At 42.6% G+C, this 18075-nt stretch overlaps 1 protein-coding gene across 3 annotated transcripts; it reads right to left on the bottom strand.

Moving 5' to 3' along the window:
* Positions 1 to 10388: 10388 nt before the first annotated feature.
* Positions 10389 to 14840, bottom strand: LOC129745279 (aarF domain-containing kinase 1). Of its 3 annotated transcripts, none has more exons than XM_055738252.1 (3): positions 14586 to 14840; positions 11115 to 12368; positions 10389 to 11047 (listed from the first exon to the last, which is right to left on the bottom strand). In XM_055738252.1, the coding sequence occupies exons 2-3, from the start codon at positions 12327 to 12329 to the stop codon at positions 10706 to 10708; spliced, it is 1557 nt and encodes a 518-aa protein (XP_055594227.1). In that variant the 5' UTR covers positions 12330 to 12368; positions 14586 to 14840; the 3' UTR covers positions 10389 to 10705. The 3 variants fall into 3 exon arrangements, with proteins under 3 accessions (XP_055594227.1, XP_055594228.1, XP_055594229.1); XM_055738253.1 differs by lacking the exon at positions 14586 to 14840 and adding an exon at positions 13277 to 13554; XM_055738254.1 differs by lacking the exon at positions 14586 to 14840 and adding an exon at positions 13095 to 13190.
* Positions 14841 to 18075: the final 3235 nt, after the last annotated feature.

The raw sequence follows: 18075 nt of genomic DNA, 5'->3' as shown, positions 1-18075 counted from the left end.
CGTTCCAGTTCTTTATATACTGGGCGGAACACGGTGAGCACGTCGAGCCAAAAGTCGCCACGTCCATGACGAAGATCTCCGGCGGATCAGTTGGTTCATTCCGGTACAGAAAACGTTGGGCCTGCTTGTCGCTTCGTCGTATACCGATTTGGTGGTACATTTTCATAATATCACCCCCAAAGGCGATGGGTCGCTCTCGGAAGTGAAACAAAACTCCAGGCAGATCGGTCAGCATATCGGGCCCCTTCAAAAGAGCCGAGTTAAGCGAAATTCCGTTGACTGCAGCCGCCGCGTCCCAGACAAGGCGGACCTTGCTTGGCTTTCTTGGATTGAGGACCACGTTTAAGGGGAGGTACCAGACCTTGGCACCAGCAGCAGCGTCAGCGTAATCTTGGGCGGTCGCTTTATGGGCGTACCTCTTTTCTTGGTACTCGGCGATTTGGTTGGATACCTTCTCCTTCAGCTCCGGATTTCTCGACAACTTTCGTTCTAAGGCTTTCAGCCGCTTCACGGCCATCGGGTAACTGTCGGGCAATTGAGGGTTGTCATCCTTCCACAGCAGCCCTGTCTCGAAGCGTTGGCCAATTCGCACGGTGGTTTTTTCTAACAGGTCACGAGCACGGCGGTCTTTCGACGATTCAGGCAAAACTGAAACTGCGATTCCGGCTTCTTCCAGCATGTATTGACTACGTAGCAGCTCATGCAGCTCACGATCTGCCGGGCTCATGTCGTGGTGACCAGAAAACATTTCGGAGGTATCTGCTAAATTTTGTGGCCCGTACACTGTCCAACCAAGATGAGTTCGAACCGCGATCGGTTCACCAGGGGCCCCAATACGTGATTCTAATGGAGCATAGACGTGTAGATGTTTGAGTCCAATTAGAATTCGTGGAGTATCGCAGCGGTAGTCGCAGACAGGTAACCCTTCCAGATGCTGATACTTCCTTGCGACATCTGCGAACAGTAGTTTTTGCTCGGGAAGTTTCAATTTCTCAACGGTGTGCACATTCTTCAGCACGAACTGCTCCGACGAATCAATAGCGGAAATCGATAGGTGCACCCGCTTAGAGTCGCGCTCCATGCGCGTCATACCGGCTGTCCACTTGACGATAAGTGGTTGTGGTTCTCCTCCCAGCTGAATCTGATCTGCAACGTCACGTTCCACCAAAGAGCAGGATGCGCCTTCATCCAAGAATGCGATTACGTTCACCGAGTGATTGCCGTTGCTAAGTCGGACAGGTACCATTCGATAAATCACTGGTTGTTGAGAGTCGACACTGTGAACGTTGCAATCAGTAGTGGCTACAGAATTGTTGTTGTTCGTTGGGTGAAGTAGTGGGTGGTGCATTTCATGACAGTTTCCGATGTTGCACTTGCGCTTGAAACGACAGTTCGAATCGCCATGTTCGTTGAGGCAAAGTTTGCACAGCTTCCATTTGGCCACTTCCTTCACGCGACCTTCCCAGGACAGCTTAGCAAAGTCGTCGCAAAACCTTGTGCGATGATCGGTGCGATTGCAAATGTGGCATGGCACCCGGGTTTGCTGCTGTTGTATGGACTTGGATGAGGAAGAGGAGGGGGCAGACTGCTCTCTTTTTATGCTTGCCCGCTTGTCCTCGAACTCTCCGATGTGGGTATGCAGGTAACCCTCAGCACTTTTCTCCTTCACTTTCTTGTCGGCTTTCGGTTTCTCTGGTTTCGGCCTCTCCTTGCTACAACCGTGCATCCGGTTGATGTGTTCCAGCTCTAGGGCATCGGCTCCGATGGCGGTGATGAAATCGGCAAAAGTTTTCAGAGTGGAATAACCTTGCTGACGTCTGTAGCGGATCCATTCAATCTGCGTCTGACCAGGAAGCTTGGCCACAAGGATATCAATGAGATGTGGATTCACCAAGTGATCCCGGAGTCCGGACGCAATCAGATGATCGGTGAGTTGCTGCACGATGATGCCGAAATCCGAAAAAGTTACTGGATTTTCCAGACATGGCGGTTTCGCATTCTGCGCCTTGCGCACAAGCGCAGAAATAATTTGTTCCGGGCGCCCGTAAAGTCTCCGCAATGTTTCGATGGCTTCGGGTACCGTTTCAGGCAGCATCAAATGGTGGCGCACCTTAGAGCGCGCGGGATTTTGAATAGCCTCCTGCAGTCTTCCAAGATTGTCCAAATTCGACCAGTTGCACGCCAAGTTTCCATTGATGTAGCTTCTGTAAAACAGCGGCCATTCCTCGGGATCTCCGCTGAAGGTCGGTAGTTTGCAGAACGGTCCTTTTCGAGCAGCGATCTGTGTCCTGGTCAACTCGGCTACAGGTGGCAAAGGTGCTTGCGGCCATTGTGCATCCGAATGTGGAGGCGGATTGGGCGGATCGCATGGACCCACTGGGCCCCCTAGATGTACGCGATGCGTGGCCGAATACCGGAGTTGAGTGGGAGATTCTGGATTCACTGGTTCCTCTAATGGCAGACCGCGATTTAGCAGCGGGTTGTGCCTGGTTGCCAGATTCACTGGAACATTCGAAGGATTGCAGCCATCAATTTTCTCCGGTGGCGGAGGGGGCATCTGGTACGTAGGGAGAGGAGGAGGACCGATCGGTACGTTCGAATTGCTGGGAGCCGCTCTTGTTGGATACACTCCTGGATTCCGCAGTGGTGTCATCGGCACCGTAGGGGGATTACTTCCAGACAACGGCGTCGAATATGCTGGGTAAGATTGTGGACCAGCGGGAAATTTTATTTGCTCTTCACCACCAACTGAGTGCCGTGGAATCGTGCCTGGGTAGCCCTGCGATTGTGGATTGATTCCGTAGGTACCCCACAGTTGCCTCCGCTGTACCTGGTACTCTTCATCAGCCTTCCGTCTCATCTCCAGCATCTCGCGTTCCAGTTCCAGCTGCGCCAAGCGCTGCTGCTGCTCGCGCTGCAGTTGTCGTTGAAAATTTCGCCGCTGCATCTCCCTCATCAACAGCAAATCGCGTTGGTGCTGTTCGTCGGCAGCTTTTTGCTGCTCCTCGTTCCGCTTCCAGCGTGCATCCTTCCGTGCACCCAAATCCAGGGACTCAAGGATCGAAATATCCTCCTGAGATCCACTACCGGCGGCACCAACTTGTGGTTCGGATGAGCAAGTAGGGCAGCTCCATGGTTTGTCCTCTATCTCCTCAGTAACACCGGCGCAGGTGTAGTGGAACCAGCGCGGACAGGTGTCACACTGGACCATATGGAGGTCGACATGGTTTGGCTCATCACACAGAGCACAATCATAGGCAGTTGCTTCGGCATTAGGCTCCTGTTGGAGGTTATGGTTTCTAACCTCATTTTCCATCCTTTGAGCCGAACTCATTTAATTTTTGAGTTTGTGTTCGGACGAAAAGAAAACCGGTTTTTGGAGCAATGCTCAAGCCGTAGCTCAAAACTAAAAAGATATTTATTCATTAGCCTGTGAATAACAGTTTAAAGAAAGTTAGGCTTACATTAAATGGTTTCTTCTTGTGCGTCCTATCCGAACACCTTGCAATTAATGCCTGCTGCTAGGCTCGCCTGAATTAACAATAATTTTGGTCAAATAATGAATATAAATTTAGAAATTCGTACTACTTACGATTTTTGTAGTGAAAACAACAATTTTTCCTCCACCTAAACTACTCGCGATACAAACAATTTGCTAATTTTAGATTAGCGCTTTTCGGGCAACAATGCACTGCGTTTGGAAAATTTCGACTAACTGAAAAAATCGTTCTCATCTCAACCGCCGAATCTGTCAATTTGACAAGCGCAGCAGCGCTCTATCGTATCCGACACTCAGCAGCGTCGCGGCTCTGACCATGGTTGCCAGCGGTGCCAACACCCCCAACCCCCCAATGTACGTTTCGGACACGGAAGACTTACCTTCCCCCGTTTCTCACCCGATTGACAAACCATTTTCATTCGGTACTCCCCCTTCCTCAAAAGACCAAGCTGATTCCTCCCCCGTTTCTCACCCGATTGACAAACCATTTTCATTCGGTACTCTCCCTTCCTTAATAGACCAAGCTGATTCCTCCCCCGATAAAAATGCAACATTGCCGAAACCCTCCCCTCGCCGTCGGGTTTACCAAACTCAATCGACGGGACCCTGGGTGGTCTACATCCGGCCCAAACCGAATGGGAAACCACTTAACGTGATTTCCATCTCCCGAACCCTCGACCGATCATATCCTTCCATAGTCAACTACCAGTCGATGAGTCGGAGCAAGATGCGCGTTGTCGCTGGTAGTCTGAAGGAAGCAAACGCCATTGCTTGTGACGAGAGGTTTACGATCGAGTACCGCGTTTACGTTCCCGCTCGTGACGTGGAAATCGACGGAGTGGTAACCGAAGAGGGTTTGACCGTCGATGACCTAATGGAATCAGGGGTTGGCCGATTCAAGGATCCTGCTCTTCCAACGGTCAAGGTGTTGGATGCGCGTCAACTAAAGTCAGCATCTGGCGAGGGGGAAGAACGGAAGTTTTCCCTGTCGAACTCTTTTCGGGTTACCTTTTCCGGCACTGCACTTCCTGATTACGTTGCGATCGGGAAGGTTCGTCTACCTGTGAGACTTTATGTGCCTTCGGTCATGTTCTGCCAGAAGTGCAAGCAGTTGGATCATACGGCCGCCTACTGCTGCAATCAGGCACGCTGCTCTAAGTGCGGGGAGAAGCATGAGGAAGCTTCGTGTACAATACAAGCAGCAAGCAGGTGCTTGTATTGCACTGGTGAAGCCTCTCATGCTCTCTCGGCGTGTCCGAAGTACATATCGCGCCGGGAAAAAATCAAGACTTCTTTGAAAAATCGTGTAAAAATGTCCTACAGAGACATGGTTCTGAAGTCTTTGCCAATTGTCTCAGAGAACCAGTTTGACCTTCTAAGTGACTTTGAATCCGAAGGGGAGGATCCATGTGAAGGAACATCAACTGGGCCATTTTTAAAAAATAATGTTTCACAGGCTCCAAAAAGGAAACGCATTACTAAAACACAAACCGGATTAGCTGCCAGCAAAATTAAAATTAAAAGAAATCCTCAAAGTGGAAATAGTAATTCTGCCCCTCCTATTCAGAGTCCTCCGGGTTTTAATCCGTCCCCGAAGGACTTCCCTCCACTTTCTGGGAAGTCAAAACCCCAGGCTTTCCTTCAGAATTCAGGCCCATCAGTAGCTAACAGGAGTGCAACAATTCCCAGAGAAACTGCATCTGATCCATCGTCGAATGGTTTTCCCAGCTTTTCGGCTGATGGTAAGATGAAATTCTCGGAAATTGTTGCGTTCATCCTGGACTTTTTCAGTGTAACAGCAGGATGGAGGACTATGATCAATATTTTTGTACCCATTTTGAGAGAATTCTTGAAAAAGAAAGCTCTCACTATGACCCTCATCGCAGAAGCAATTTCTTTCGATGGCTAATTCATCCAATGAGGGGAGAGAAATTGTTTCTGTATTGCAATGGAACTGCAGAAGTATTTTACCAAAATTAGACCCACTTAAAATATTGGTACACAATTTGAATTGTGATGTGTTCGCCTTATGCGAAACTTGGCTCTCTCCAAACGTAGATTTCACCTTCCATAGCCACAACATAATTCGCCTGGATCGTGATGGTCAAAGAGGGGGTGGCGTTCTTTTGGGGATCAAGAAATGCCACTCTTTCTATCGTATTCCACTACAGCCATCTCTAGGTATTGAAGTCGTTAGTTGCCAAGCTAGAATAAAAGGTCAAGACCTTTGTCTAGCCTCGGTTTATATTCCGCCATCTTCAAGCGTTAGCCGGAACCAATTGGCGAATATTATTTCACTTCTCCCAGAACCCCGGCTAGTTCTGGGAGACTTCAACTCCCATGGCGTGGGCTGGGGTAGCTCACGTGATGATGATCGTGCTAACATTATTTATGAGCTGTGCGACGACTTCAACATGACTGTCTTAAACAATGGGGAAGTGACTCGAATTAATGGATCCCAATCACAGCATAGTATTTTAGACCTTTCTTTAGCTTCTTCCTCTCTGAGCTTGGATTGTACGTGGAAGGTAATTCAAGACCCTCAGGGAAGCGATCATTTGCCTATCCATATTTCTATTAACAGTGGTCGTAGTCCACCCGAAGAAATCAATATTCCTTATGACCTCACAAAGAATATAGATTGGAAAAAGTATGCATCGAGTGTTAGCGACGCCATCAACTCAACGGACGAACTGCCTCCGGAGGCAGAGTATTGTTTCATGTCCGGGACGATTGTGGACTGTGCAATCGGGGCACAGGTCAGAAGAAACGAAAACTCGACGATCCTGAAAAGACCTCCTACTCCGTGGTGGGACGGTGAGTGTTCTCGCGCGGGAAATGAAAAGCGCAAGGCGTTTGTCGAGTTTCGCAGAACCGGATTGCCAGAGAAGTTCCAACGTTACTTGGCTTTGGAACGCAAGTTCAAGAACTTGATCAGGGCCAAGAAACGTGAGTATTGGAGGCGATTCGTTGATGGGTTATCTCGAGAAACGTCTCTGCGCACACTTTGGCAAACAGCACGGAACATGCGTAATCACACTCCCACGAACGAAAGTGAGGAAAGTTCGAGCCGATGGCTATTAAAGTTCGCGAAAAAGGTCTGTCCGGACGCAGCATCAGCTCTGAAAATATACCGGGATACAGAGAATAGTTCCGAAACCGAGGATAAATTCTCGATGGTCGAACTTTCACTTGCGCTCTGGTCCTGCAACAATTCAGCTCCCGGACTGGACAGAATCAAATTCAACTTGTTGAAGAATCTGCCAGATTCCGCTAAAAAACGTTTATTGAATTTATTCAATAAGTGTTTGGAACAGAACTTTGTTCCGCATGACTGGAGACAAGTGAAAGTTATCGCCATCCAAAAACCGGGAAAACCAGCTTCTGATTACAATTCGTATAGGCCGATTGCAATGCTCTCGTGTCTCCGGAAATTGCTCGAAAAAATGATTCTCTTTCGGCTGGATAAATGGGTTGAATCAAACAATCTGTTGTCAAGTACACAATTTGGTTTCCGTAGAGGCAAGGGTACGAACGACTGTCTAGCATTACTTTCATCAGACATTCAATTGGCGTTTGCCCAAAAAGAGCAGATGGGGGCAGTATTTCTGGACATCAAAGGGGCATTCGATTCGGTGTCCATAGAAGTGCTATCTAGTAATCTTAACTCTTGCGGACTTTCACCAATATTGAACAATTTTTTATATAACCTGTTGTCTGAAAAAATCATGAATTTTAGTCATGGAGAAACCAATGTTAAACGAATTAGTTACATGGGTCTACCCCAAGGCTCATGTTTAAGCCCCCTGCTATACAACTTTTATGTCCGAGAAATCGATGCTTGTATGGCTCAAAATTGCACGCTAAGACAGCTTGCGGATGACTGTGTTGTTCATATCACAGGTAAAACAGGCACTCAAATTAAACCTCCGTTACAAGAAACTCTTAATAACTTATCACATTGGGCCAGGAATCTAGGTATCGAGTTTTCGCCTAGTAAAACCGAGTTAGTAGTTTTTTCAAGGAAACATTCCCCTCCTCAAATAGAGCTCCTTATGATGGGTAGAACTCTAACTCAATCTCTTAGTTTTAAATATTTGGGTGTCTGGTTCGACTCTAAATGCCTCTGGGGAAAACATATTAGGTACTTGACACAAAAATGCCAAAAGAGGATCAATTTTCTTCGAACGATTACTGGAACCTGGTGGGGTGCTCATCCACAGGACCTCATCAGGTTATACCAAACAACGATACTGTCGGTCATAGAATACGGAAGCTTTTGCTTTGGGTCCGCCGCGCAAACCCACTTGATTAAACTAGAACGAATACAGTATCGTTGTTTGCGTATTGCCATGGGTTGTATGCAATCGACACATACGATGTGTCTCGAAGTACTGGCGGGTGTAATGCCGTTGAAAAATCGGTTCCTCGATTTATCGCTACGTTTCCTAATTCGAAGTGAAACTATGAATCCTTTGGTGATAGAAAATTTGGAAAGGCTTATGAATATTAATCCGCAAGTAACATATGTAAATAATTATAAAACTTTTAGTCAATTAGAAATAAATCCTTCTTTATTAAATTCGGACACGAGTCACTTTTACCCGATTAGCAGTTCCTTGATAAAATTCGATCTATCCATGACCGCCGACATCCGTGGAATTCCAGATCACGTCCGACCCAACATCATTCCTTCAATCTTTGCTTCAAAAGTACGTGAAATTGATCCTTTAAAAATGTTCTTTACTGATGGTTCTAGAATCGACAACGCGACTGGCTTCGCAGTGTATAATGAGGGCTTTGAAGCTTCGTTCAAGCTTCGAGAGCCATGCTCCGTTTACACTGCTGAGCTAGCCGCTATTTACTGTACCTTGGAACACATTCGCACACTGCCCGTAGACCACTATTTCATCTATTCGGATAGTCTCAGCTCCGTTGAGGCGATTCGATCGATGAAACTGATGAAGCGCTCTTCCCATTTTTTGCTGGAAATTTCTGGGATATTGGGCGCTCTGATCGAAAATTCGTATAGGATTACCTTAGCTTGGATCCCGTCTCATTGTCTTATACAAGGCAATGAGAAGGCGGACTCATTGGCTAAGGTGGGCGCGTTACAAGGTGAAATCTTTGAGAGGATAATAACTTACAATGAATATTTTTCAATACCTCGCACTTTAGCGATTAACGCTTGGCAGTCTAGCTGGGACAATGGCACAAAGGGACGTTGGCTCCATACGATTATCCCTAAGGTTCCGACGAAGGCATGGTTCAAGCATTTTAACTTAAGTCGCGACTTCATTCGCGTGATTTCTCGGCTCATGTCAAATCACTGCCGGCTTGACGCGCACTTGTTTCGTATTAATCTCGCTGCAACCAATGTTTGCGTTTGTGGGGATGGCTACCACGACATCGATCATGTTGTATGGACGTGTGAAAGGTATGGTCAAACGAGGGCTTGGCTACTGGATACCCTTAGGGCCCGAGGTAGACTACCTGGTGTTCCTATTCGAGACATTTTGGCAAACTTAGATTTTGGATATTTGTTCCCAATTTACAAATATCTTAAGCTCTCTGATGTGGTCGTTTAGTCTTCCTGTCCACGTTTCTTTTGTGTGTTTACCTTATTTAACGTTTCTTTCGTCTATTTGTTAGAGATACCCCTATCATCCAACGGGTTCGACAATACCGGAAGTAAGGCTGGCCAGCAAAATGGATATCTCCGCCAAACCTCGTTGCAATCGTAACAACAGCAACAGAAGGCCACCACCGGACCCCAATGGAAACTGTTTTCGAATACGACCCCTTTGTTACCCTTTTCCCCTTCCTTAGTAATTTTTTCTAACCGTTGAGTCGCCGCGACTATTACGGCCCCCTCCCCTACTAACCTATATAGTTAAGAGTTAAATTTATGGATACACTCGGCACATTTAAACTTTGTCAAAGTAAAAGGCCTAATAAACATAGTTGTAAATAAAAAAAATAAGCTCTCCCACACGTTTTCGGATTGGGATAATCCAATATATAAAAAAAGGCAATAGGCGCGCATCTTAAGTTAGATGTTTTTTTTTTTTAATCTTTGAATTATAAAAAAATCATATAAATTTGGGAGATCGGAATTATGTTTTAAATTATTACAACTTTCTTCCAACTTCAAGCCAATTGGGACTTCTTCCACTGTAGCCGGATTTTTTTAATTTGAAATATTTACTTATTGATTTGTGTTGTTTCATCTTAGACGAATCATTTCATACAACGACAGGAATATGAAAAAAGTTGGGTTATCACTTCGACTGTTCTTTATCTATGTTGAAAATGCCTTTTTAAATTGTATTGAAGTGTAATATTGCTCATTTTATAAATTCAAGATGTTGTTGAAGAATTTGTTTATTGGAAAAGTCTGCTACCAAGCATGCTTAGAAAATAAAGTAATTGCTAGGAGATTTCTCGAGCGATTGCTTCAGATTTGGGCTTTATTCATACCAAACTAGCTTGTACTAAAAGTAAAAGCTCCTGACTGAGAAAACAGCTGTCAGAAAAAACTTTATTCATATCAACCGAAGCAATTGCTTTCTGCGACTGCTCGAATGCTCGATTTAGTTTAGCAAAAGCAATTGCTAGGGTTTTTTCATACCACCTATTGTTTCACTCAGAGCAGCATATTCCTTTTAACTTCTTCCTACACCTCGTTCTTGAGTCGTTTTCCGAAAGTTCTGGAAACATATTGATGTCAAATTTTGCGTTAAAAAACAAAATTTAAGCCTTATATTGGCAAAAAAGCAACCTTGCTAACCCTAACCACGTATCGATTTTTTTTTTGCTTTATAATATTGCCATGAAAGTCGCTGAAAGCGTCAGGAGTTTCTTTCAAAAAAAAAAAAAAGAAATCACGTGATGTTGAGGCCAGTTTTTACTTGGTCATGAAAATAAAGCTTGCGACTGATGAAGTTTGTCCAGTCATAAATATATGTATTTTAAGAACGGTGGCTTTTCCTTAAGCGAAATTAACTTACTAGAACATTACTAAACCAACTAAACGACTTTCGACTTACAGCGCTTAGATAAACAACGTTACAGTTGAACAATAAAAAATCTTGTTGAAATCCCCACACCTGATAGTCCGCTCCTTATGTTAAACAACGACTTTACAAAAAAATAACCCGTGTTTCGTGCCCCCCAAAAACGATCTTTCGGCATCGGTAGTGTAACCTACAGAACCATTTTGAGCGCCGAAAAGAAGTGCAGCGTTACTAGCCCTCGATACAAGTAGTACAGATTAAGCTTAAGAATGGCCCAGTTTTCCCGGAAGCACGTGGACAGCTTGCGCCACGGATCCGGTGCCTGTAGGTACTCCTGATTGCCTACGCTTTTGATGCAACATTTGCTCATGACCCAGAAGGCCGTCATCCGGTTTTGGGTTTTGAGCGTCGTTTCAATCCCTCTGATCAGATCGTTTGTTTTCAAAACCAGCAGCATCTGACGGTCTACCTTTTCCAGCACATCGGAAATATGTGGGATGACCAGCTTGCCCTCATTTTGAATCATTTCTTTCTGCAATTAGATGGGAAATCCCTGCTTCAAATACAAGTTTTAAAATAGTAAACCCGATCATACAAACCTCTTTATCATCTTGTTTCACTCTGTCGATGCCGGTGATGACGGAATTCCAAGGACGTCCCGTGACCATACACGCAAACAGGCCCCACATGCTGCCCTCGACGCCAAGCGCATGGGCGTGTTTCTTCATTCCTATCTGGTCCACCTTCAGGATGCTGAGCCAAAGCTTGGAATAATCGTACCGAAATTTTTCCGTCAGATCGGCGTACAGACCGTGATCAAGCAAGATGACTTCGGTATCACCCCGGTTGCTCTTCCGGACAAGAATGTTGCCGGGATGGGGATCGCTGTGCACGAATCCCTTCAAAAATATCATGTGCGCATAGAGGTGACCAATTTTATTAGCAATGTCGTAAGGATCCAGCTTTTGCTTCTGTATGTAGCTCAGGTCGTTAACTTGGCCTCCCTCTACAAACTCCATTACCAATACTCGCGATGTTGTGAACTCCCAGAAAATTTTAGGAATTTTGAGCCATCGATAGTCCTTGAACATCTCTGCAACCTTTTCCGCGTTGTGTCCTTCGTGTTCGAAATCCATTTCAATTGGAAGGTTTCTTTTTGTTTCTTTTACCAGCCACTGGAACTTGAAATCTGGGAATGCCCAGGACACCAGCTTTACAAGTATTTCCATGGTTTTGATGTCGACTTTCGAGTTGCCTCTAACGTACGGATGTTGTACTTTGACAGCCACCTCTGTGCCGTCCTTCAAGGTTGCCTTGTGAACCTGGGCCAGTGATGCCGTTCCGAGGGGTTCCGGCTCGAATGAGGAAAACAAGTCTTCTGGATTCATCTTCAAATCCTGCCGTATCACTTTGTACAGATCTTCGATGGGATTTTGGGGAGCGTTGCTGTGCAATATCTTCATCGTGTTGACATATTCATAAGGCAGCAGGTACTCCAGGGCACCGATGTGTTGTCCAACTTTGATGTAAACGCCACGATTGGTTCTGCACAGGTCCAATAACTTTTCAGCCGCGAGTTTGTGGGTTTCGCTTTTCAGCTTCAGGTACTCGGGATCCTTCTTGTCGGGCCATTCCCGTTGGTACAGATTCGCACGGTAGGTTTGTGCGATGTCGAAGACGGTCAGCCCGGCTCGCCCCAATCGTACGATGCCGATCGAGTTGATGTCATAATCGTTGGCATGCAAGCTGAGACCGGTCCCCACTAACGTTCCTCCGACGAAGGTGTACTTGAGCAGCCTTCGAACTGGCCACATGGTGATGGTAGGGAAGCAACCGGCGATACGTTACGGAGTCTAGAATCAAAAAGGATAGTTTTATTAGCGAAAGATCAGCGCTTTGATTAAGTTTTAAAAAAATAAGACATTTCACAATCGAACATCGAGCCCAGAAAACCAGAAACGATAGCCATATCATCTAAAAGGTGTAAGATGGTATATCTCGTTTTGGTTCAGTAAGAACTGCTATTTTTTATTCCAGAGAACTTTGCACTACGCAGGCGTATTTTGAAGAAAGGCACGCATCATCTTGATTCGTTTTAAAGAAATCTCAAGTGAAGTATGCTTAATGATAGAAACATGAGAACCATCAATAAATGCTATCGAAAAACTCTGAAACAAAGAATGACTTAAGCCCAGACTACGCGATGTTTTCGTTTAAGCAGCGAGCAATAACACGAGTCTCCTGAACAACGTGGGAAAGCTACGACAACTCAACATCTAAAGTCGAAATCTAAACTTCCCATTTATTCCACACTAGAGTTAAAATAAACCAACTAAACTAACATTTGCTTCCTAAATTCGAAAATTTAGTCTTGAGTCAAAAGATATTTGTATTGGGAGAAAAAACCTATCAGAAGTCGAAATATGGCGTAGCGATTTTTTGATCCAACATCCTAGACAGTGTCCCCATTAATATGCCAATGGTTGCACAACTTTTTGTGATAATCCGATAATCCGGTTCATGGTAACTATACCTAATAATTCGACTGAAATTGGTACCTTTTTAATCTTGAAAATTACCTCCAATCAATGATGGGATTTCGATTCTTAACCATCCCAAACCACGACCAATTTCACAACTTTCTTCGATTATTTCTCTCGTTTCTCGCTCGTCAAGCAGTGTTTTTTTATTTGCTCGGAAAGCATACATATCTTAGGCTTGACTGACCCAAAACCCGAGATGGATTGGAAGAGAGGCTTACCTGTGGAATCCCTACTGATTGATTCACGCTCAGTCAGTACACCCTGAAGAGATCAGGACTTTTTTTTCGGGGTGGTGAGGGAGATTTTTATTTAACTATCCATACGGAAAGTACCACATGATAACACAGAGCATCATCATGGATGGATAAGTATGTACCTACTGTCCACGTTGTCGAAAGCAGCCTTCGTTCTGTACCCCAATCTCGCTACGCGCCCTCAGCTTGGCACTTTATCATATTATGACAATGAAAATGTGAGCGATACTCGTTTGGAGATGGGTAGGGCGAAAAAAAACCTAACACATTTTTGAATAATGAGCAAACATTTTCGGGGAGGAGCGGGCTATATGCGCCTATTAAGCAGAACACTGATTTAATCAAATATCACGTCGAATATGTGTACAAAAACTATATACACGTGTGCAGGCATCTGTTTTCTATACAATGGAGTAATTTTTATGTTAGAATTTTCTTCTGTTTCCAAGAAAACGATTTTATTGTAAGTGTTGTCTAAAATGCCGAACATCAAACCGTGCGGGCTAAATGCGCCTATTTATGTTTTGAACAAAATTTCTGTTTTTTGGGCAATATTTCCGTATAATTTCATTGAAACTGCTAGATAGTAATAATTTCCGTACGACAAAGCTGAAGTTTTATAAAAATCTATGTATATTATAATTTTGTGGAATAAAACAAAAGTTAGGGTTGCCATACTATGGAAGCAGTTCATCCATGAGAAAAAACTTTATCAAATCTGTCTCTAGATCTTCAATTCATTCTTAAGATGTCATTCAGAGCTTAGATTTGAAGGTTCAGTGATAAAAATCATTTATTTATTCTATTTAACCTGTTATTTTAGGATGGAGGCATTTTACAAACATGATGGGGGCATACAAAAACACTATATTATTCCACTATATAATCATTACTAAACGTCCACAAAAGCTGAAATATGTTTAATTTCTTAAGTTCATTTGAGTAAGAAACAAAAACCATCCTATTTTTTGTTTTAAACTTCTTTACGTATAATTTTTAAAGGTCGAAATATTATATCAAAATGTATCAAAACCTTGTATGATTTTTTAAATTTTTATGAGTTTATAAATTCATAAAATTCTTTCTTGCCTTATGTTCTAAGCGTATCACACTCAAAATGCATTGGTCAGATAAGCTGTCTTGTCAGCCATTTCGCCAAACAGCTGTAGGGTCATTTAACCCGATAGGCCCATTTAGGAAACCTTTCCCCTACTTCCAAGGGCAACAACGGCTTACGTAAATGTGGCTTTTTTTATGATGTATGTTTACATACCTGAAGTCTTCAAATTGTGGTGATTTCCTTAGACAGATTTATAGCAGGAATCCTCACAGGTCCTCAGGACGGCATTCTTTGGCCACCAGGCAGATGACGTAGGCTCGCTCGCATTGATGTAAAAAGCAATTTTGTTGCACACAGAAGAAAATTTCACTTCCATCCACTCTCGCTCAACCGAATGGGAGTATAGTTTGAGGGGGCCGACCAAAACGACCAAAACACGCACCAACTACTTGAAGCGTACGCGACGTTCGAGAAGACAATGGAAAATGAATGATTTTTCTTGTCAGTTTATGAATGACAGTCGTGATTACCCATTTCGCTTCACGACGCGTTCACTCGTGAACTCTCAGTATAGGGGTTCCCATGCGTGCGAGTGAGATGCAGCTAACACAGTTCGCTCACCACAAGACAAGCCCACCCGCAACGCAAGATCGTTGGATGCGGAATGTATGGAGGATGAGCGAGAGAAAAGTTACACAAGCTCGCGTAACGCGAGTAACACCAATCGTGTAATACACCAAGGTTCTTAGATACACTAGGTTCTCCGACTTTCACAGTAAGTAGGCGAGGAGTGAGCGGGGCTCTCAATGAGTTTGTTTATTTTTTGCTCAGCTTTTCTGGGGTTTGTTGGTAAACAAACTTCATGAGTTCCATATAGTTGCATAGCCTACATAGCCAAAATGGCTGAATCGGGAATTCGTTATTCGGGAACACCTCCTGAATATATACCCACCTTGTAATACACGTTGAAAGAAATATACACACCAAAAAAATTATATTTGTAATTTTGTAATTCTATCAACTTTAACGCAGCCTGTCGGTTACAATTAACTATTAGTTCAGGTTAAGGAAATCCCGTTTTGTAACAAAACGCGTGGAATGTAATAAATGCTTTGATATCGAAAATTTAATATTCGCGTTATGAAGCTCTGTTCAACGCCGTCTTTTATCGCCAAAGGCAAGTTGTTCCAATAGGAGGCGCCATACACCATGGTGCACTCTTCCACTGATCATACTGACAGTAGGACACTTAGAACGAAAATTCGATAATTTTCTGGCTAATTTTTTTCGTCACATTTAGCAGGTTTGCAATACCGACGGTAGCTGGCGAGCCTACCATTTTTTCGATACAAATGCCCTGTAGGAAAATTGTACCTGTTTAGCCCGATTTTATCGTCTCAATTGCCAATTTTTTTTTCCAAATTTGGGTGGAACTTTCTAACTGGGATAGCATTTCTTCAAATTGATCGATGCGCCCTCTGGAATCGATATTGCGTACACTGACCGAAATCTGGCTATAAGCTTTATCAGATTTTTTAGTGATTTTGCACTAAAGGAAAATCCAATACTTTTTACGAATGTATTCACAACTTGAAATGTATAGATTTTTGTTCTGATTATATTTATTGGAAATTCCAATGGATGTAATAGTTTGTCAATTTGATTTCATTCACAGTTCAGTGCAGTGAAATAAATGTTTTCGTTTTTTTTCTTCGGATTTCGTATAAATGATATATCGTGATTAAAGTTTAGATGGTTTTTATTGATGAATTATGTAGGTCTGGCTGACGTTTGTAAATATAATGGTTCAAACTTCTCATCCAGCTGAAAGTGGTCGACATTACTTTTGTTCAAATGGTGGAACCTGCTGCTAATCCACCGTTACCGATTGAAATTGCCACTTGATGCACCCTGGCCGGGGAATTGGGTTGGAGATTAAATTCTCTCTCTGCATGCTCTTCTTCCGAAAGCAGAAATTAATTACCTTAAATAAAAATAAAAAAAATATTCCTACTAAATAAAATTGTGGAATATGATTTATAAAGACAAATATATTCAATATTCTTACCTGAGGCTCTACGAAAATCTTGAACATTTAGTGATTTAGTTCAGGTGAAGCTCCCTCCGGAAGAACATTTCCTCGTTTCATCAGGTTGGGGCGTTCACACCATCGAAATACATTTGTTCCTGTTGGAAAGCGATACGAAGCATTTTAATAACTGAAAAAATAATAAGAACTTTTGCTTACATACCTGTTTCACAATCCAAAAATCGTAAATTTTTCGTGCTTTTCCCATTTTCCATGATGATGATATAATCCGATCTCAAAACAAATATAGAACAATTTTAACGAACAGCGGTTTTTCTTTAAAATTTCACAGCCTGACCCGAAAATAATTTGTTCTGAATGCAAACCACACCTTTTAAAAACTATACCGATTGATATTTATGAAATTTATTAGCTTTTCAGATACAATCAATTTGGCGTAGTATTGCAGAACGAACGTATAAAAGTTATTGGATTTTTCATTACTTTATACTAGGTACATAATAGCCAAAAAATAATGGTATAATCTATTGGATTTTATCATAGCATTCATTAGATTTTCTAGTACTTTTAAATCCACCTTCCTAAAATAAAAGCTATTAAAACAATTTAATGAATTTTATAGCCCGATTTGGTTCACTGAACAAAATTGGGCTATAAGCTTTATTAGAAATTCTAGTATTTTCGCACTACTAGAAAATCCAATACTTTTTATCAATAGAGAAAGGATTGAATTTATAGGAATTCCAATGAATTTTAAAGCAAGCCAAATTCATAAAATTTATTGTTTAATGTAATGAAATGAATAATTTTATCGCGTAATAAAATATGCTCGTTCAGTTTATTAGTTTTATTCAAATTTATTTCCATGTTGAATAATTATATGAAGTTTTTATTGATAGTCAATACATTTTATTCTCGTCTACCAAACAAACTCGATCGACAATTTCACACACAATTCACTGCTTTCTGGAGGACTAGCAATGTACCGACAATTCATCTATGCTCAAATTTTTCGTTTAAATCGGGTGTGGTTAAGGTGTTGGCCGCTGACCACATTTCGTATTGCTATCTGGTGTTTCCGTCTGCAGACTACATTAGATTTATTTTTTTCCGACTATTCTGACAATTTGATGTAATCTAAAAGCAAACCACAATTTCAATTTCAACATAAATTAATTTTTAAAATCGCGGATTACCTGTTCTGTTGTAGTATAAAATCGTACTCGCAGCCGCTCAAATCCGGAGTTTTTCTTCTGGGCTGCTACCCCTCTGGGATACAAAGATTTACCTAAAGAAGGATACATATATCATCAATATCCACGGCGCATTTTGAAATTTATCAATTTCTATTTCGATAATCACATTAAAAATAATTTACTTACCAATCGAAAAACCAACAAACTTGAAACGAACTCAAGTACACGGAAAGGACGATTTATCCCGCCAAATGTACTTTTTTTCAAACTGATGAAATTTATAGGAAATTCTTGTATACTTTGCTTGGCACAGAAAAATTTTGTAATCTATTGGACTTTCTTATAATTTTTACTGGATTTGTCTTTAGCTTCTATTAGTACCAGAACTATAAGATTTATTGGATCAATCTTTTAAATTTCATAGCCTGGTTTGGTTCAGTGTAGGTTTATTCATCCC

This window comes from Uranotaenia lowii, chromosome 2, assembly GCF_029784155.1.
Source record: "Uranotaenia lowii strain MFRU-FL chromosome 2, ASM2978415v1, whole genome shotgun sequence".
Classification (NCBI taxonomy): domain Eukaryota; kingdom Metazoa; phylum Arthropoda; class Insecta; order Diptera; family Culicidae; genus Uranotaenia; species Uranotaenia lowii.
The sequence above is the reverse complement of the archived record's forward strand: the minus strand, read 5'-3'. Positions and strand labels throughout refer to the sequence as shown.